At 41.5% G+C, this 20,262-nt stretch overlaps 1 protein-coding gene across 1 annotated transcript in view; it reads left to right on the top strand.

The window, feature by feature from the left end:
- The window catches only part of SRX (sulfiredoxin), a 125,040-nt gene extending 105,266 nt beyond the window's left edge, over positions 1-19,774 (top strand). The window contains exon 5 of the mRNA XM_089373055.1: positions 19,440-19,774. Coding sequence (XP_089229181.1) covers positions 19,440-19,455 — 16 coding nt within the window. The 3' untranslated portion in view covers positions 19,456-19,774. The remainder of the gene's footprint in view (positions 1-19,439) is intronic.
- Positions 19,775-20,262: the final 488 nt, after the last annotated feature.

The following is a 20,262-nucleotide window of genomic DNA, read 5'->3' as shown; positions in this document are numbered from 1 at the left end:
CACAATCTAGTCGCTAATGCATTGTCTAGGAGGTCAGCCACTCTTTCTTTGATGAGCATTGCCTCGGATTGGAGGTGCAGTTACTATGGAGTACACCAAGGACTAGTTCGCGTGTGAGGTCCTTGATGGGTTGGTGACAGATGACTAGTATCTGGTGATGAACGAGGTGATCTACTATTAAGATCGGATCTACTTGGTACCCAACTCCTCACTGAGGGAGAAGATTCTACAGGTTGCCCACGCTTCACCATTATGTTGATTTTTGTGTAGCATGGGAGGTACTCCAAGCCCTAGGGTTTGCGGTTTGGAAGGGCAAAGTGCCACAAGGGTCACTTGCCGGCTTGGAACCTAAGCGTGGGGTTTTGCACCCATCAGGATTTGGGCCGAAACCGTGATGAATTTGAGCTTGAGAAAATTTGAGGTGATAGAGATTGGTGTGCCAGTTCCAACGCTCCAAAGATCACTCAAATCGGAGCTCTAGAAACGAAGATATGAATTTTTGAGGTTGACAAATAATTAATGGACAGTCAAGTCATGTAGGCTTGACGTGAATTCGTCCAAGAGACATGTCTCTTCATCAATTTGTGGACCCCCTCATTTGTGTATAAATAGAGGGTGAGTTGATGTCATTTTCTCATCCATTTGTGCAGCACTTAACTCACAGAATTTGTTGGAGAGGGAAACACATCTGTTGGAGGCCGCAACAAGAAGAGGACAGACAACGAGGGTACAAGGTTGTTTCAGAGCTGCTGCAGGGTGACCGAGTTCATGGAAAGAGGGTCGAGCTGCTATTCTTGAAGGTCGAGGTCATTGGAGACTGTTTTGTGGTGAAAGGAAAGTCGTCTGACCCTTGTGGAGCATGCTGCAAGCTTGGAGGAGCCTGTTGTGTTGATTTTTGGTAGCATCAGATGTGCTCTAAGTCTAAAATTTTGCAGGGAGGCTTAGGCACATGTATTCCAAAGAACCCAGAAAGCATATGGGAAATTCCACCCAGAAACAATTTTATTAATAATTAATTATTTTTAATGGGACCCTATGTCTGAACTTGGGAAAATAAAATAATTAAAGGGTATTAATATAAACTGTGGGTGTAACTTCTAGAAGAAGACGAGGATCAAACAGAAATGATCTTAGCCATTGATTAGCATCTAATCCGGGCCGTTGAATTTCAACGAGGAGATTATTTAAGGAGGCTTGAGGGTCACTTGGAAAAACATACAGAGAGTTGAGAAGTTCGATTTTTTGAAGCAGAGCAATTGCTGGGAGAATTTCGATAGTGAGTTGTTGCAGAGGGGCATAGAGAGTTTTGGCTGGAGGATCTTCTTCGGAGCCTAGAATACTCAGCAGAGAGGCAAAAAGACACACAGAGGAGGCAGCACAGAGGGCAAAGAGGGTGACGCAGAGCCAGAAGGGCTCACGCAGGGCCCATGCAGAGCAGCGCAGCAGCTTCCAGCGTAGAGGTCCAAATTTGCTGAAGGATCTAATGTTTCTGAGTCGGGAGGGCTGGAAAAGGCTCCTTAAGGCAGATTGATTCTCAGTTGGGCTGACGCGGTGACTTAGAGCCTGACGTAGGGCCCACGCACGGGTAGCGCAGAAGTAGTTGGGGAACTCGCAGTTTATCAGTCGGATCAGTCGGGATCAACAGTGTTGAGTGAGGTAATCTCACCAGTGTTTCTTGCCAAGTAATTTTCTCTGTAATTGGATTGCCGGTAAGGCATCCAGAGTTGTATTCAGAATACTTTTGTATAATAATAAAAACACTCAGATTTGTTGCACCGGTTTTCCTGCATTGGGTTGTTCCGGGGACATTTGTCCAAAAAATATTGTGTCACTTGTGTGTATCTTTCTCTATTGTTCTGTTCTTGTTTTGGGAAAATTAATTAATTAATTGAAGGCTGCAGTTGTATTAGCTTCGATATTTGTTGTAGGAAGCAGTAAATAATTTGTTTCAGAAATTAACAAATAGGAGAAGTTTAATCAGTTGCCACAGTAGTAGATTCGGGTGGCATTCTCGAATTTTCACATGTTGTAGTTAACCGTAGTTAATTGAAGGGAGGCAGAAGGGTTGATGAGGGTTGGAACAACCCAAAACCACTGCCAAGGGTCATATCCCCTCATGGAAGGGCAACTGCACTTCTTTAGTGCAATTCTGGGTAGAATTTGAACGCTGGTAGGGGCTGAGTTTCATGCCCTAACCAGGCCTAAGTTGCAGCAGTGGAGCTACAACAAAACAATCAACAAGGTATGTGTTTTTGGTGAATGTTTGTAGGTGTTGGATCCTAGTTTAGGATCAGTCTACATTGCAGTTTGTTGGGAGCCATTTGTTGGAGTTGCCTTGGGCATGAAGGAACTCAAACTAGGAGCAGATCTTGCTATGGAGTGATGTAGGTGTCCTAGTGTGGACAGATTTGTTGCAGCCTATGGAAGCCAAGGAGGTAGGGCTGACGTGGCATGTTAGAAGCCCTAACCAATGGGCAGTTTCACAATGAAGCTTGGAGCCTAGATTTGTGCAATAGCTCCTCTATTGTAGAGAAAAGGGTAGATAAGTCTGTTGGTAGCGGTGTGTAAGGGCCTCCTAGGTGTGGGAATGCCCTAACTAGGTGCAGATGCTACAGCGTGGACTTGGTCACTCGTGGACTGTTGGAGGGCAGCGTGAGAGGAGACCAAGTGTGAGTGTGGATTGGGCACTTATGGTCCGCTGGAGGACAGAGTGATAGTGTCCAAGTTGGAGCCTGTGAGCAACACCTTGATGGACAAAGGTAGTTGCGAGAGAGGTAGTTGTTGAGCTCAAGGTCTGATCAACCAAGAGCAGTTTGTGGGGCCGAAGACTCGTGTGTGGAGAAGGACTTCTACAACAGATGATGGTAGTCCTCCTAGCCCATGTTCATTGTGGGAGATGGACATCTTGCAGTGATAGGTGGTAGCCCTTCGTGCCGTATGTTGGTTTTCATCGGTGCAACACAGGAAGACCATAGTGGGCGGAAGTAGTTGAGGAGTAGCAGTGGATAGATCGAGAGTTGTTTACAAGTGGAGCTGTGAACAACTTGACAAGAGTCTGGATGAGTTGATGCGTTGATGGACGAATGATCAAATAGAGAGAAGATTGATAGCCGAGATTCAGTGGCCAGATGGACTTGGAGCATTGATAGAGGCAGGAGTTGCAGATCGGGAGCCGAAGGACTAGGAAGGTACAGGGTACGACCAAGAGGAGTTGAGAGAGTCGACTTCATCAGGCAGATGGTCAGAGTATCTTGTTAAGGGCAGATTGGTTGTCAATGTACTGACACCAAGCCCCAGTTTGTATCTTGTACTAGTGGATGTATGAGGGCCATTATCCCTGGTACGGGAGCCCTAGACTGTTGTATTATATGTTGTTTAATATAACAAAGTTGGGTTGAAAAATGTAAAAAGTTGTCTATATTCTGTGCATGTGTGATTTACTGTTGTTTATATTCCGTTGTGCAAAGTAGTATCATTGAGATTCTTGGTTTGGTAGCATCAGAGATTTTAAGATTCTATCCTAGACCCAAGATCATGGAAATTCAACATGGTATTAGAGCGTATCTGAGCTACTTTGAGGGACAATGAATCAGAGTGTGCACAATGAAGCAACTCAGAGGGAGTTGTGGGTGTCTGGATCATGGAGCAGAGGGTTCAGCTGAAGACATGGAGATGTGGTCTTGATAGACTACATGATGAGATGGGTTGGGAGTTCTGGTGGATCGGTGGTGAACTTGGTGCACTTCAGTATGTTGTGTGGCGGTTTGTAGATCGTGGACTTCTTATGTCTTGTCATGGATGGTTGGGACAACTTGAGGGTTTCTTTGGCATGGATGAGATCAGGTTGATCGAGATGGCTTCATGTGATGGACTGGATATTGGCAGGCTAGAATATTCATCAAATTGTGATGTTGCATATTCGAGATTGGTGGGATTCACATGAGTGGTATTTGATCCAGGAGGATGAGTGCTTGTAGGATTGAGCTAGTGGAGATCGTGTAGGCTCAGAGGGAGCAACCCTGTGGAGGTTTGGGATCTTCAGGTTCAGATGTGATGAGGCAGAGGCATTACCGAGATTCTAGATTCATCTACAAGGTATGCTGTAGTGATGGGTGCCAGATGGTCTTGTGTCGTTGTCAGATGATGGTTACTTCCTAGTCTTAGAAGTACTTCCCTCGCTAAGAGGGAGAGTTGATTTTTGTGTAGCTTGGGAGATACTCCAATCCCTAGGGTTCGGGGTTTGGAGGGCAAAGCGCCACAAGGGTCACTTGTGGGCTTGGAACCCAAGCGTGGGGTTTTGCACCCATCGGGATTTGGGCCAAAACCATGATGAATTTGAGCTTGAGAAAATTTGAGGTGATAGAGCTTGGCGTGCCGATTCCAATGCTCCAAAGATCACTCAAATCAGAGCTCTAGAAACGAAGATATGAATTTTTGAAGTTGACAAATAATTAATGGACAGTCAAGTCATGTAGGCTTGAAGTGAATTCGTTCAAGATATCTTCATCAATTTGTGGAGCCCTTCATTTGTGTATAAATAGAGGGCGAGTTGATGTCATTTTCTCATCCATTTGTGCAACACTTACCTCACAAAGAACTCGTTGGAGAGGGAAACACATCTGTTGGAGGCCGCAACAAGAAGAGGACAGACAGCGAGGGTACAAGGTTGTTTTAGGGTTGTTGGAGGGTGACCGAGCTCATGAAAAGAGGGTCGAGCTACTGTTCTTGAAGGCCGAGGTCATTGGAGACTGTTTTGTGGTGAAAGGAGGGTGGTTTGACCCTTGTGGAGCATGCCGCAAGCTTGGAGGAGCCTGCTGTAGGTAGCCGCAGTCAATTGAAGGGAGGCCGAAGGGTTGGTGAGGGCTGGAACAACCCAGAATCACTGCCAAGGGTCATATCCCCTCATGGAAGGGAAACCACACTTCTTTAGTGCAATTCTGGGCAAAATTTGAAGGCTGGTAGGGGCTGAGTTTCGTGCCCTAACCAGGCCTAAGTTGCAGCAATGGAGCTATAGAAAAATAGTCAACAAGGTATGTGTTTTTGGTGAATGTTTGTAGGTGTTGGATCCTAGTTTAGGATCAGTTTTGGATCAATCTACATTGTAGTTTGTTGGGAGCCATTTGTTGGAGTTGCCTTGGGCATGAAGGAACTCAAACTAAGAGCAAATCCTGCTATGGAGTGATGTAGGTGTCCTAGTGTGGACAGAGTTGTTGCAACCTGTGGAAGCCAAGGAGGTACGGCTGACGTGGCATGTTAGAAGCCCTAACCAATGGGCAGTTTCATAGTGAAGTTTTGAGCCTAGTTTTGTGCAATAGCTCTATTGTAGAGCAAAGGGCAGATAAGTTTGTTGGTAGCCGTGTGTAAGGGTCTCCTAGGTGTGGGGATGCCCTAACTAGGTGCAGATGCTACAACGTGGACTTGGTCACTCGTGGACTGTTGGAGGGCAGCGTGAGAGGAGACGAAGTGTGAATGTGGATTGAGCACTTATGGTCTGCTGGAGGACAGAGTGATAGTGTCCAAGTTGGAGCCTGGTGAGCAACACCTTGATGGAAAAAGGTAGTTGCGAGAGAGGTAGTTGTTGAGGTCAAGGGTCTGAACCAGGAGCAGTCTGTGGAGCCCGAGACTTGTGTGTGGATAAGGACACTTCTATAGCAGATGATGGGTAGTCCTCTTAGTCACCAGATTCGGCGAATTTCAACCATTAAATTCGAAATTCGGCGAATTTTAATGAGAAACAAATAAATTCGTTCGAGTTAGCCGAATTTTATGGCGAACTCGAATTTCAAGCCGAATTCGAATTTTTATCGAACAAAATCGTTTGACATTCGATGAAAATCGATTGACGTTCGATGAAATTTGCCTGACGTTCGATTAAATTCGTTTTTTTTTTTCGCGCATTTTAGGCTTTAGGCTGTGGGTTTTATCGCTCGTCGGTTTCATTGTTGCATTTCGTTGCGAAGGGTTTCATTTCGTTGCGCGGTCCAGACTCCATACTCACAGTCACCAGTTGGCAATCACAGCAAACGACTCTACACAGCCTGCTCCGGTTTCATAAGTTATAAGTTATAACTTCATTTCAGTGACCAGTCCACTACCAGTCTGCCCGACGCGTCTCGACTCTTAGCTGCCGACGCGTATCACTGTGCACTGTGCAGTGTGAAGTTCACAAGGCCTCAGCGTTCACGGTTCAGCCTTCAGGTAGGAGTTCAAACTTCAAACTTTATGGCGAACTTTATGGAGTTCTGACTGTGTATATATATTAATATAAATAAACCGAGACAGTAAACACATGTCCAAATGTGATGAATGTGATGAATGTCAATCATTGTTGAAAATGGGACAGGCTAGAAATCAAACTCGGAACTTGCCTCTGGCCAGTACGCTGATCTACCAGTTGTCTGATACATACCACTGGTGCACTGGTTTTAATAATAACAAAGGTCTGAGATAGGAAATACCAGTGAGCAATGAAGGAAACAATGGCTGAAGATGAACACTATAAAATCAAAGTACCACCAGCAATACAGATAATCCTCCACAGTAGCAATACATATATATTCAGCCTCATAAAGCAGAAATAGCAAGTGATATCATCATTTGAACCAATGAACATTCAGCCAGCTGGCTTGAGGAGAAGCGTGGCCCCTTTTAGCAAGGGTATAACATTGAATTTTCATTTCAGATTGCCCAGGTACACCCAAAAATAAAAACACAGGTACAGCAGCTTGTTGTCCCACTGAGAATAGCTCAACGTTAATGAATTCGTGTTCCCTTGAGTTAGAGAACCTCTACGCAGTTGGTCCCTTACACAGATAAACTCTTACAGACTATCTACATGCTCCCTTCAGTCTTCAGATAGGAAACCCTTATGGATTTGATGTCAATGTGTGGATTGCTATTTCCAATCACAAGTTTGAAGTAGACATGCCACTGTAGGGCAAATGGAAGAAGCCTGCTATGCCGTTTTCAAAAGCCAAGAAAAGTATATAGAATTTCCTTTTATCCTTTACTGAAAGTCTGAATCTGATAAATGGATTTTGTGGAATTGGCAACTCTGAGAAGATTCATCCTTTTTCTTCCGAGCTTAAGAACAGTAATCATTGGAATTTGGCCTATTGAGAAACCCCACTTCAAATCAATTAGGGCATGCGATCTTGAGGTTTGGATTAGCATGCAGCTAAGAAACTGTAGATGATATGGAAGTAAGGGGTCTATCTCCTAACTATTACCCTTGAAGTCTTGTTCCTTGAATAAAATAAAATAGAAGAGGCATTGCAAACAGAAGTTGGTGGCAAATTGTTACTAACTTACTGCATGATGCATCCAAATTCCAATTGCCAGAGTGCCAGTAAAACTGTAAATTAAAAGAATATTTATGTATAAATGTAATAAAATTATAAAAAATTCTGATAAGAACATTTAGCAGTATCACTGTGCCATCAAAACAGCAGCCAATATAACACCTGTTCGTTCTGTGTGTACGCCAGCCTATAACAAATGCTGGACTTGGAATTTGCCCAGAAAAAAATCACTGCATTATATTTACATAGATCTATATATTCGTGTAGTAGCTACAGCCTACAGGCCTGTGAGCCTAAATCTTGAAACATACTGATACAAAAGCATAAATATGTGTGCAAACTGCAAACTGTTTTTAATCACTTTTCCTTTTTCTAAATTCTAACTAACGAAAATGTAATTTCAAAAAAAATTGCAGACATTTCAGACATTGCAGTGCCAGACATTTCAGACTTCTAAATTCCAATGGCACCCCCAAAATCAACTGCTGTAGCTTGGAATTTTGTCCAAAAAGATGGTTTTAATCTTTCATGTCAGCTGTGTGGACATAATTTCACTGGCACTTTGACTAGAGCAGTGGATCACCTTCTCGGTATTAGCAATGGAAGTGGAGGTGGTGTTGAAGCCTGCACTAAGATCACCGATGAACAAAAAGCCAAAGTGGAGAAAGACCATTCCAATTCACAGATGCAAAAGCAGAAAATGGTAAATAAGAGGCAGCGAATTGAGAGGGAGATTGGCATGTCTTCCTCCAACACCATTAATTCAGTTTCAAACATTGGTGGATCAAGTTCTACAGCTCCTCAAGCAAAAATAAGTGGACCGAAAACATTAAATCAATTCTGGAAACCTGTTGAGAAACAGGAAGTTGATGATGCTGTTGCTGAGTATTTTTATGCATGTGCAATTCCCTTTAATGTGGCGAGGAGTCCGTATTTTAAAAATGTAATTAAAAAGGCCATTGATTTTGGGAAGGGCTATGTTCCTCCTAGATCTGAAGCTTTAAGGACAACTTTGCTAAAGAGAGCGAAAGACAGAGTGACAGGGAAGTTGGCTGATATTAAAGAGTCCTGGAAGCTTACAGGATGCACAATTTTGAGTGATGGTTGGTCAGATTTGTGTCATCACCCATTGATCAATGTGCTTGTTTATTGTCCTCAAGGGGTACTTTTCTTGAAGGCAGTAAATGCAATGGATCGAGTGAGGACATCAGAATTTATTTTTGGAATTTTGGATGAAGCGATTCAAGAGGTTGGGGTGGCAAATGTTGTCCATGTTGTTACAGATAATGCATCAAATTGTGTTGGTGCAGGGAAGCTGATTATGGAAAAATATAATCAGATTTATTGGACCCCTTGTGCAGCTCATTGCTTGGATTTAATGTTGCATGACTTAGCAAAATTTCCTTGGGTCAATGAAACAATCCGAAGAGCCAAAACAATTTCAAACTTCATCATCAACCATCGTCTCACTTTGAGCATATACAGGAAGAATGCATCAAAAGAGTTGTTGAGGCCTTGTGATACAAGGTTTGCCACTTTTTATATTACTCTGAAAAGAGTTGTTGAGGCCTTGTGATACAAGGTTTGCCACTTTTTATATTACTCTGAAAAGAGTTGTTGAGGAAAAAGCGAGCCTAAGAGCTGTTTTTTGCAACACTGAGTGGGAGAGATCTACCCTCTCAAAAGAAACTAAGGGGAAAAATGTTGAACAAATAGTGCTCAATAATGGCTTTTGGGAAAATGCAAACAAGGTTTTAAGAATTTGTGGCCCAATTGTTAATGTGCTCCGCATGGTTAATGGTGACAAACCTTGTATGGGTTTTGTTTATGAAAGCCTTGATCGTTGCAAAGAGGCCATTGCAATTGCTTTTGATAATGTGGAAGCTGATTACAAGGAGATATGGGATTTAATTGATCATAGATGGAAGATGATGCATAGTCCATTACACGCAGCAGCATGCTATTTGGACCCCAGATTGTTTGGGATACCAAGTCATAGGGATGAAGAAATCATGAATGGACTTATCCAGTCTATTGAGAAGCTAAATCCAGATCCAGAGATTGCAGGTTTGATTAGAAGTCAGTTGAGAGCATACAGGTTAGAAGAAGGATTATTTGGAACAAAATCAGCAAAGTATGATAGGAGCAGAAGTGATCCAGCACTATGGTGGAAATTTTATGGTTCAGGGGCACCAGAATTGCAAAATTTTGCAATTCGTATCTTAAGCCAGGGAACAAGTGCATCAGCGTGTGAAAGGAATTGGAGTTCCTTTGACCACATTCATTCCAAAAAAAGAAATAGATTGTCATCTGGAAGATTATAAGATCTTGTTTATGTCCGTAGTAACTTGTAGTTGGCATTGAAGAATGTGGCTAAAGAGTCATCCAATTCTTCTACTCCGTGGATCGATCCTGTTCCAAATGCAACAATGGATGATGCTGATTTGTACATTGATAGTGACATAAACACTGACAGGGAATTCACTGATGAATCTGGTGCTGAAGCATCTAGCGGATTCACATCTCATATTGCTCTTGATGACATAGAACTTTTTGATATAACAAGTGGGCAACAGGAACATCAAGAATAAAACTTGTGTTCCTGTTTTAGATTTCTAGTTTAGTTTTTGCATGAACAATTTTCTAAAACTGCCAAGCTACTTTAAAGTTTAAACTTTAAACCGTCTTTTGCATGTGAAATAGAGTTACCTTTATGCAGTTCTGTTTGGTTTTTTCTGCTTCTGATTTTGTTGCTATCAAGCTATTTCACTACTTTATTTTTCATGTCAGCACAAAAGCTTTTTCTTGGGAAATGTCAGATGGTTTTGTATCTTATAAATTATAATGCAGAGTTTTTCATTGAACTGCCAAAAGAATATCTATTTGTATGTGTTAGTGGATGTATCATGTGTCATATTTAAACCAATATAAGTGAATTTTTTTGGCCTTTGCTGTCTTGTACTTGTTCCAGCATAAGAACAATAACTCCATCTTTAGTCAGCAGGGGTTTGAAAGGACAATGAAAATGCTTTAAAACTGTTTTGTATATTTTTTATGCCAATCTATCTTTAAAAGATTGAAGTATTTTAAGATTCAGATGTATTTTATTTTTTGAACAGTTATGAATGGTTGCTCACAGGACTTGTTGCCATACCATTTCTCATATGCATATCTATCTTTAATATACATTTTTTTTTTTCGAATTTCTATATGTCGAATTTGATGTGGAATTTTATCGACAAAATTTTAGTTGCCGAACTTTATTCGAATTTCATGGTCGCCGAACTCGAACTCGAACTTGAACCTGGTGACTAAGGTAGTCCTCCTAGCCCATGTTCATTGTGGGAGATGGACATCTTGCAGTGATAGGTGGCATCCCTTCGTGCCCTATGTTGGTCTTCATCGGTGCAGCGTAGGAAGACCATAGTGGGCGGAAGTCCCTGAGTAGTTGAGGAGCAATAGTGGGCAGATCGAGAGTTGTTCACAAGTTGAGCTGTGAACAACTCGATAGGAGTCTCAATGTGTTGATGCATTGATGGATGAACGATCAACTAGAGAGTAGATTGATAACCGAGATTCAGTGGCCAGATGGACTTGGAGCATTGATAGAGGTAGGAGCTACAAATTGGGAAGGTACAAGGTACGACCAAGATAGCTGAGAGAGTCAACTTAATCATCCAGATGGTCAAAGTATCTTGTTGTGGGCAGATTGGTTGTCGATGTACTGACACCAAGCCCCAATTTGTGTCTTGTACTAGTGGATGTATGAGGGCCATTATCCCTGGTATGGGAGCCCTAAACTGTTGTATTATATGTTTTTTAATATAACGGAGTTGGGTTGAAAAATGTAAAAATTTGTCTATATTCTCTGCATGTGTGATTTACTGTTGTTTATATTCCACTATGCAAAGTAGTATTGTTGAGATTCTTGGTTTGGTAGCATCATAGATTTCAAGATTCTATCCTAGACCCAAGATCATGGAAACTCAACACATTAGCGGGGCACCAAGAGTTCACAAAGACATATTGGGCCATTAGAGAGCGCTTTGCGTGGAAGGGCCTCAAGAATGGTGTTCTGAGACATATCCGGGAGTGTGACACATGCCAGCGGAACAAGGGAGAGTAGACACATTTCGCGGGCCTATTGCAGTCGCTTCCCATTTCAGAGGGGAAATGGGAGAGCATATCGATGTATTTCATTACCTGGTTGCCCATAGTACAGGGCAAAGATTGCATCTACGTAGTGGTGGATTGCTTGAAGTATGCTCACTTCTTCGCCATCCCAGCTCGGTACTCGGCCTCACAGGTGGCCGAATTGTTCTTTAAGGAGGTGTTTCGGCTACATGGTCTCCCAAATACCATTGTCAATGACTGGAATAGCTGGTTCATGGGTGGATTTTGGCAAGAGCTATTCCGGTTGATGGGTGTTGAGCTTACCCCGAGTACTAGTTACCACCCTCACACAGAAGGGCAGACGAAGATAGTTAACAAGTGGCTGAAGGGCTACTTGCGTAACTATGTGGCAGTCAAGAGAGGACATGGATATGGTGGCTACACTTGGGTGAATACTGCTACAACACTACGCACCACTTGCACATAGGTATGTCACCATTCTGAGCTATGTATGGTTATGATGCATTGTCTTTCGCTAACATTATGTATGGAGACAGCAAGGACCCAAGGGCAAAGGACTGGATATAGGAGAGCCAAGATATCTTGAGGGCTCTGAAGGACAACATGCGAATGGCCCAAAACCAGTAGAAGCTTTATGCAAATAGGGGCAGAGTTGAGAGGCAGTTCGAAGTAGGGGACTCGGTGTTTTTGAGGCTCCAACTGTACCGACAGTCTACACACTAGCAGAAGGGGGCCGAAAAGCTCAAATCCCGCTTCTGTGGGCCTTATCGTGTCACTCAGAGGGTGGGGGAGGTAGCATATGAGCTGGAGCTACCCCCAAGGAGCCGAGTGTACAACAGTTTTCATGTGTCTTGCCTTAAAAAGTCACTGGGACAACATGTTACAGCAACTATAGAGTTATCCCCTATGGACGATGAGGGGCATTTGGTGTTGGAACCAGAGGCCATTTTGGATACCAGGGAGAGGCATTTGCGTAACAGGGTCATAAGGGAGTTTTTGACCCGATGGAGGAATCTGCGAAATGAGGATGCCACCTGGGAGGGGGAGAAGATACTACAACATCCTTCATTGCAGTTGCTTGAGGACAAGCAACATTTTGGTGGGGGGGATTGTGATATTCCTACTTTCCAACATTAGAGATTGATGAAAGATTGTGGCCTTGGTCGAGTGTGGGGGCCACCACAAGGGAATTTCAGCCCACATGGAGAGTACTCTTTCATTGGAGCGGAATTGGTGAGAGGAATTCAATGTGGGCCCACATGGGCAATCTTGGAGGCAACTTGACAAAAGAAAGGAGGGACTCTCATTTTTCTTATTCATCTATTATTTCAGAATTTGTCTCTTGACATAGCATGCTTGAGCAGTGAGCTGAGTCTACATGTGTTGTTCAGCACACCAGGTGTTTCCGAGCGGAGATCCCAACCCTTGCTTCAATGGACTTCGAGTGCCAGCCCAAGGAGGGAGTTCTTCTTAGTCCCAAATCATACTAGTAGCAGTGAGGCTGTACCGCAACAGAGAGGAAGCTACAATAGCGCAGGGACTATGCAGTCTTGGGTAGAGACACTCTCGGAGGTTGAGGAGTGAGTGGAGTTTGAGGTGGAAACTTGGAGGGAAGACCTCAGGAGCCTTCTAACAGGGATTGCAGGAATTTTTGGAGCATTTAGCAGCAGATTCTATAGGTGGGTCGATTTGCCCAACAACAGAGCCACTCAAGCCAAAGAGGGTTGAATTTCTGAGGTCAAGCTTTGGCCAAACCCTTCGTGGGTTATTCTGGGTTTATTGAGGAGAGGTCGGGGTTAATTTTCCGGAATTTTTTGAGCAGTGGAGAGGGCCCTAGCAGCAGATCCTTTCAGGCAACAACACATTTCTAGGCATCTACAACGTAGTACTTGGGCAACATAGTAGCAGTTTTGGAGGAGGGTGTCTCACTTGTTATTTTGGGCTTTGCTAGCTTGCCTAGAGCAAGCCTAGGTGCACTCATTCCAGCACCTATTTGTACACCTCTTTCCATTAATAAAAAGAGTACACAACGCAGTTTTTGGGTGTTAATTTGTGAACTGATTACTTGTTATTATTTCATGGTGTTTTTGTCTATTTTGCTTTGCATATTTACTGTTAATTTTCCTTAGGGATATTACAAGCCTAGAGATGCCCCATTTCATCCCCTACTCTATTCATCTCTTTATCACATGCAACCACCCTTTAAAGGATGTACCTTAGACATACTATCCTCTTTAGAAGAAGAAACCACCTAATTGGATACTTGGTTAACCCCATTTGGAGCTTGGAGACATTAGCACATGCCAAAGCCCATTATGGAAGGGCATGCCATTATGAAGTGCCCACCCGTTGTCCATGTTTTGTAAGTTTTTTTACTCAATTTCCTTGATGACTTGTTGTACTGGAAGGCTAGGGGACGAGTTGGATCTTATGCAAGATTGCAAATGGTCTCCATTTTGGGTTTGGTCTCCCTATATAAGATTCTAACCCTCCAGAGGGCTACATTGGCACATGTAGGGTGTGTGTTGACAACCATGGGCCTCCATAGCAGTAGACAAAACTCCATGGATCCCCAAAGATGTTCAGAGATTACTCGAGATTCACCTATTAGACGAGGAAGTTCCCAGCCAACCCCACAGTTGTACCATGCACTTAGTAGATGACTTAGGACTTGTATGCTAATGTGGCATCACTTACACTATCATTTGAGCCCTTACATAGGGTCTACAGGCATCTTCGACTTACCTGGAGATCCATGAGGTCACTTGTGTGCCCTCACACCTATTGGGAGCACTACAGGTTTATTATGTGGAGAACAAGGGACCAACCCCTTGTCCATTACTTTTGGAAGTCCTATTCATCATTTCATCATATGGCACTTATGGACTTCATTAGGCTTCTTAGAGAGCTGAACGACATGCATTATTGATCATTCAACCTCTTAAGAGGCTTGTTATTTTGTTTATGAGCTAGTTTTGTGGGCTTGTCACCAAAAGTTAGTTATTTGCACATTATTTTTATTTTTGGGGCTAATGTAGGCCCAAGTAGCTAAATCGAACTCATTAGGAGTGTATAAATACAAATGATGAGAGTTCATTTCTCATCATCACTTTGGATTGGATCATTCTTCTCTCTTGAGAATTTCGCATTGGAGGATGAATTGGAGCATGGATGAATTTTGATGTTTGGAATGGGTTATCTTATCTTGGAGCTTCTTTATTGTCAAATTGATGATGGTTGCATATGTTCTCTTATATATAAGTACACAAATTTAATGCTATTCTTGTTTTACTTTGTCATATGCATTGGAATGGGTTTTTCGCTATAGGGCTAATTGCTGCATTGCATAATTGCGAAATTGTGGAATTATTGTTTCTATATAGCATTCTCAATGTATGGGCCATATATGTTGAATGAAATCTCCTAGGGATAATTCTACCATTGAATTTATCTTGATAAGCCATCTCTCTTTGAAAAGCGAAATATAAAGCTTTGAGGTCACTTCTTGTTGCCCTAAAGGGCAAACGAAGTAGTCCTTGAGGCCTCCTTGACCGAGAAACGAAGGCCCTTCTCATCATTCTCCTAGACTCCATTCTCCCCAAGGGATTAGGCACTGATCTACCAATAGGTGCTCACTCAAAGAACCATTTTTCTTCACCTTTCCCCTCCTCTTGTAGGTCTAGGCAAGTTGGGTCACCTAGGGCATCACTTTCTTGAAAAAGTAGCCATAGAAAAAGTTCGATCTCCTAGCCTCTACTGTGTTGGTGTGTCCTCAAGGTCTCCTCCAAAATTGAAGAAATTCCGACAGTGGGATTGTGAGATATCCCAAGACCTAGCTCTGAGATCAAACTTTGCCTTGGTGTTCCCTAGGCTAGTACCTCATAGGATCAATTTGACATATTTAAGTAAAAATTCTTGTTTTGATCCTTTCCCCTTCCTTGTTTGGGTTAAGATTATTGTTGGTTGCTAGACTCCCTCCCCTTAACCTAGGTTGGGTCCACTTGGTCCGGTGTGGTCCCATACCTTTGAAAGGTTAATTCTTCAGGGACCACTCGGGAAATCAAGTTCAATAAGGATTTTAGGGATTGGGAAAATCTTTTACAAGACACATTTCTCTAACCTAGCCCTTAAATCCTCACTTCCTTATCTTAGAAAGCTTTGTACCTTGCTTGAAGAGCAAGTAAGCTCCATTCTCAACCTCCTTCCAGGAAAAGGATCATTAAGGTCACTTCACATCCATTTTTGACATATCCTTCACAAGTGAATTTCCATATACCAGCTCTCCTCCCATCGGTGAAAGTCCGTAAAGAGTAGGGAGTCTTAGTTGAGGTGACAGTGGGCTAAGTCTCTATTGTTGCCCTTGTCCTAGCAGTTGTCCCTTTTAAGCTCCTTGCTAGTTTGAGCGATAACAGTGTTGACAAAGTTCTACAGTTTGTTCTCCTTGAGAACGACTGTGATTTGAAACCTCCATTGAAAATAGTTCGAGGAGCCTTCCAGTCTGTGTTCATATCGAACGTTGCTAGCCATGGTGGATTAAACCCTTGAATAAATTGTTTGCTGAAAGCTTGAACTCCTTTGAGTTGGTACCTATGTCAAATGCCTTTGGTTTTGTACTCAAAGGCTACTGCTCTGATACCATGCTAAATTTTCTTGAACCCAGATCAGATTTTATGCCCAATGAAATTGTACTCGGAACATAAATAAAAGCTAACTTTCAGATCTGAATTTTATTACACTAGATACACTGGGTTCCTAAATCAGCATGTACAACAGAAATAAAATAACCAGAAAACCAAACGCAAAAATATTTTGACACAGTTTTACCATGGAAACCCCAATGTGAGGAAAACCAACAAAGTTTGAGCTTCTATTCATCTTGGAAATTTCAATTACAAGTATACACTTCAAAAAATCACAACAACAAAAGATATTCAACAATTTCCTTGTCATGGCCTGCCCTAATTCAACCTGTACGGCCCTGGTAATTTCATTCTGTATGGCCCTGGTAATTTCATCCTATATAGCCCAGATAAACTCAGTTTGCTTGCTATCCAAACTCACCTTGTTTGCTTCCCGAAAGTTGTCCTGTTCACTATCTTCTCTTGCTATCAGTTCTACCTCCTATTTCTCAACTGAAAATTCAGTCACTTGTGCCAATTTGATTTGCCTCTCCAACAACATAGTTCCCTCTTTATAATTTTTGTCCTAATCTCTAAAGTGGAGGGCTAAGACTGCATCTCCACACTTGAGGTCTACGGTCATGATATAATCTTTTGTTGACCCTTTTAACATTATAAAAGTTGGTCAATAAAGTCAAAATTTTAATTAGTGAGTTTATGCCTAAGGTCCAAACTTGGGAAATAATTAAATAATTTTGTTGTGAGAGAATTTTGGTGATTCACTATATGTCTTGGCACTTGACCAATGCAGAATCACCTACCAAGCTACAGTTTCAACATGGATAGTTAACCCTATTAGGTGTTTCAACTTTCCATCCCTTAAGGGGAGGTGACATGTCCTAGGTCAACCCTTCAATCCATAGGTGCTTGTGATAATAGTGGCAATGGAGGGGAAGGACTTAAAGGCAAGGTGTTATGGCTATGGGACCAGCTAATGGAGGTCCATCATCCCGAGTTTATAGATGTAAGGAGGGACTAATCATGGAGGCATTGGTGATCCCTTTCCTCGGCTTGCTTTTCCACCCCTTTGGTGTGCCTTTTACTTCTTTTTGATAATGCTTTGACAAGGAGCAGAGCTTAGGAGCCTGAGTTTACTTTTAATGATTTAGCCTTTATTTACCCCTTAATGATAAGTTAGTTTATCGCTCATCAGGGTTGGGACACGCAAGTGTTCCTTTATTATGTGATGGAGTATCAACTTCTCAAGGAATTGGGTGATTGCTAATGAGGGGGGTAGAGTTCATGCTAGACTTTTTCCCACATGCTAATTAATGTCCTGGTTGTCTTTTGCATTTTAACTTTCTTTTTCTTTCATTGTGGCCATTTTATGCTTTTAACTTTCTTTTAGCTGCATCAACCTCGAGGGCAAAATTTTCGACCAAGACTCAAGGATGATGATAAGAGTGCCAATCCCAATAAACCAATGACCACAAGACCGAAGAATGGAAATGACATCTAAGGAATGATGGAAAGTGGTAAGTACAGAATTACCATGGACACACTACTTCAATCCAAATCTCCCAAGTAGTACCCCTCCTATAACCCTAAGTTCTCAAAGGAGGTCATACTGGACTAAGGTCGAAAATTGATCTCCCTAGTAAAATGAGAGAACATGTTTACAATCAAGATTTGTCAATCATACAGATCACCGTGCAATCCATGTTAGAATGCGCAAAACATTAAGTAAAAACACATGATTACAAAATGGTTTAATGTACTTGCCAAATGATGACCCACCTTCCTTCAATAGGAATGTCAGATGGTGAGAGGTGTTTGACTGGTGCACGGTGCAAATGGTGGATGATCATGGCATGTGATCATGTACTAAGCAATGTAGGGCTGCTGGCAGGCTGGCTGTCCAAGGGAGAAAACTTTTCTTCTATAGGGTTACCCGCTTTTTGGTGGGTAACAATAGGTATAGGGATGTTGTTGTTCCAAGCATGTAGTGGTGGGGTGGTTTCTTGGTTCTGGTGGTTGCAAGAGTGATGGGTAAAAATCTACATTGTGCAGGTGGATTGTCTCGTAGGGTGATGTGGCAGCTTGCTATAAGATGTCCAATTTACATGAGAAGTCTAAGTTTGACTCATGTTAATGATCAAAGACTCTTTGTGACTTCTAACGTGTTGTTTAACATGGTAGTTTCAACTACTCGACATGCATACAAATCATTATATCCTAACAGATGCACTGAAAGATTTGGGATTTCAATCATAGTAGACAAAACACATTTTTAATGATTTCTTATGAGAACCCACATCAGATTTTGGTATTACAAGTTGATTTATTCTACAATAATCAAAGCCCTTGTCATGCTTTTCCTTTTCTTTTTCATCATCAGGTGTACATTTTGTATAATTTGTACAATAGTTATATTCCTTTTCCATTTCCCAGAATGCACAACTTCAACACTTAACAAACATAAAACTATACACAAGTGACAATTAATAAATGGTTTTGCAATCTAGGATTTCATTGTTTATCTCATCTTACGATAGCTCTAAGGAAACGATAGGAGATATACCTCAAGGTTGTAGAATCTCTTCTCGTCCATGTCTTTATTTCTTCTTGAGCTCTCGGGCTCCCTCGTGTAACAATATTTCTTCCAAAAAAATTCAAATTTCAGGGATGGGTCCAGAGAACATCATTTCTAAATCTCAATTGATCATAGGATTGACGTCATGCACAATTTCAATATATCCTGCACCCCAGAATAACTAGAATCTTCCCTTTCTAACTGGCCTTTTTCTTTAAGGACAAATATGTTTTGGAGGAATAATTCTCCATTATGCCTTGATAGCCACCTCTCTCTCTCTCTCTCTTATTGAAGCCTACGGGAGGTGTGGTTAATTCTTCCAATTTACATCACAAACTTTAGTTGTCTCCACTAAGTGTTTCAACATAAATCAAACTCGAGTACCCGAGAATGCTTTCTTGGGTCCTGTTGTACATTGCAAAAACCATCCTTTATTTGTACAAGATAGACAAACACAAGGTGCTCTCAGAGAATTCGTCCTCTCCATTCCCTGTCTTCATTTCTTTTCTTTTGATATCTATATCGGGAAATTTCTCTTAGGTATAAGATAATTGTGTTGGTTTGAATGGTTCTACTTATTTTGAATGTGGCTTTTTTAGATAGTTCATCACTCTGTGCGCTTTATGACTCACCACCTTCATAACCGTTATGCTCATAACTTCCACATTTAAAGATCACATGCTATTGGCATTAGTGTCAATTTAGAAGGCTAGCTTCATGCTTTAATAGAATCGCATTAAGTTGCTTTACACTGTTATTAACTTAATCAAGGTATAACGTTGGCTTGTGCAGGCATCATATGCGTTGAATAGCATTGATGAAACATGAAGGAATAATGATGTTTCACATAATGCTTTCAAGATCTGTTAGGATTACATAATTTCTCTTTCTACTACAATAGTCGAATTTTTTAACTTGTATGACAATGTATAGTAGTGAATGAATTTCTACAATGGTACTTTGTGCTTATAAGAAGATGATTTATTTTTCCATGAGATATCTCTTGGCTATTCCTCACTAGTACGGTTATTTGGCCTTAAACCTCCTTTTAACTGTCAACAAATATAACATTTCTAGTATACAAATGCTTATTTTTATTTTTATAATGTAATATGTACTTTGGAGTATTTATTCTTTCTGATTGATAAGTATACAAATGGTTGTCTGATTTTGTGTTCTGTACTTGTTCTCCACATGTTCTACACAGAGATCTTAATTTTTATAATATTAAACATTTCCTTTATTTTTATTACTATCATTAGTTTTTCATGATTGAGCAGCATTATTGCTTTAATTATCACAGGTGGCATTGGAAGATATTTTACAATAGTTTTCATGACATTTGCAACTAAAACCAAATGCAATCGATATCCCTTTCCTTTGATTACATTCTCAAATGCAATTGTTAAAGAGATTAATGAACCCACTGAGTCACCACGGGGTGCAGTGGTGAGCAAAGATTTTGGAGACAATATAATATGGCTATGAACATAGCTCTATGAAGGATGAATGTCCCATTGTCAGTGCCATTTGACATTCATCGTCGTTCCCTTGTTAGGAGTTGGACTAATCTACGGCTTAACTTACTTTATTTACCCATCCAAAAACCAGAATA

Source organism: Pinus tabuliformis, chromosome 8 (genome assembly GCF_031772625.1).
Source record: "Pinus tabuliformis cultivar Carrire ecotype Pingquan chromosome 8, CPIR1, whole genome shotgun sequence".
In the NCBI taxonomy this organism is placed as follows: Eukaryota; Viridiplantae; Streptophyta; class Pinopsida; order Pinales; family Pinaceae; genus Pinus; species Pinus tabuliformis.
Note: the sequence above shows the minus strand (reverse complement) of the source record. Positions and strands in the feature narration are given on the sequence as shown.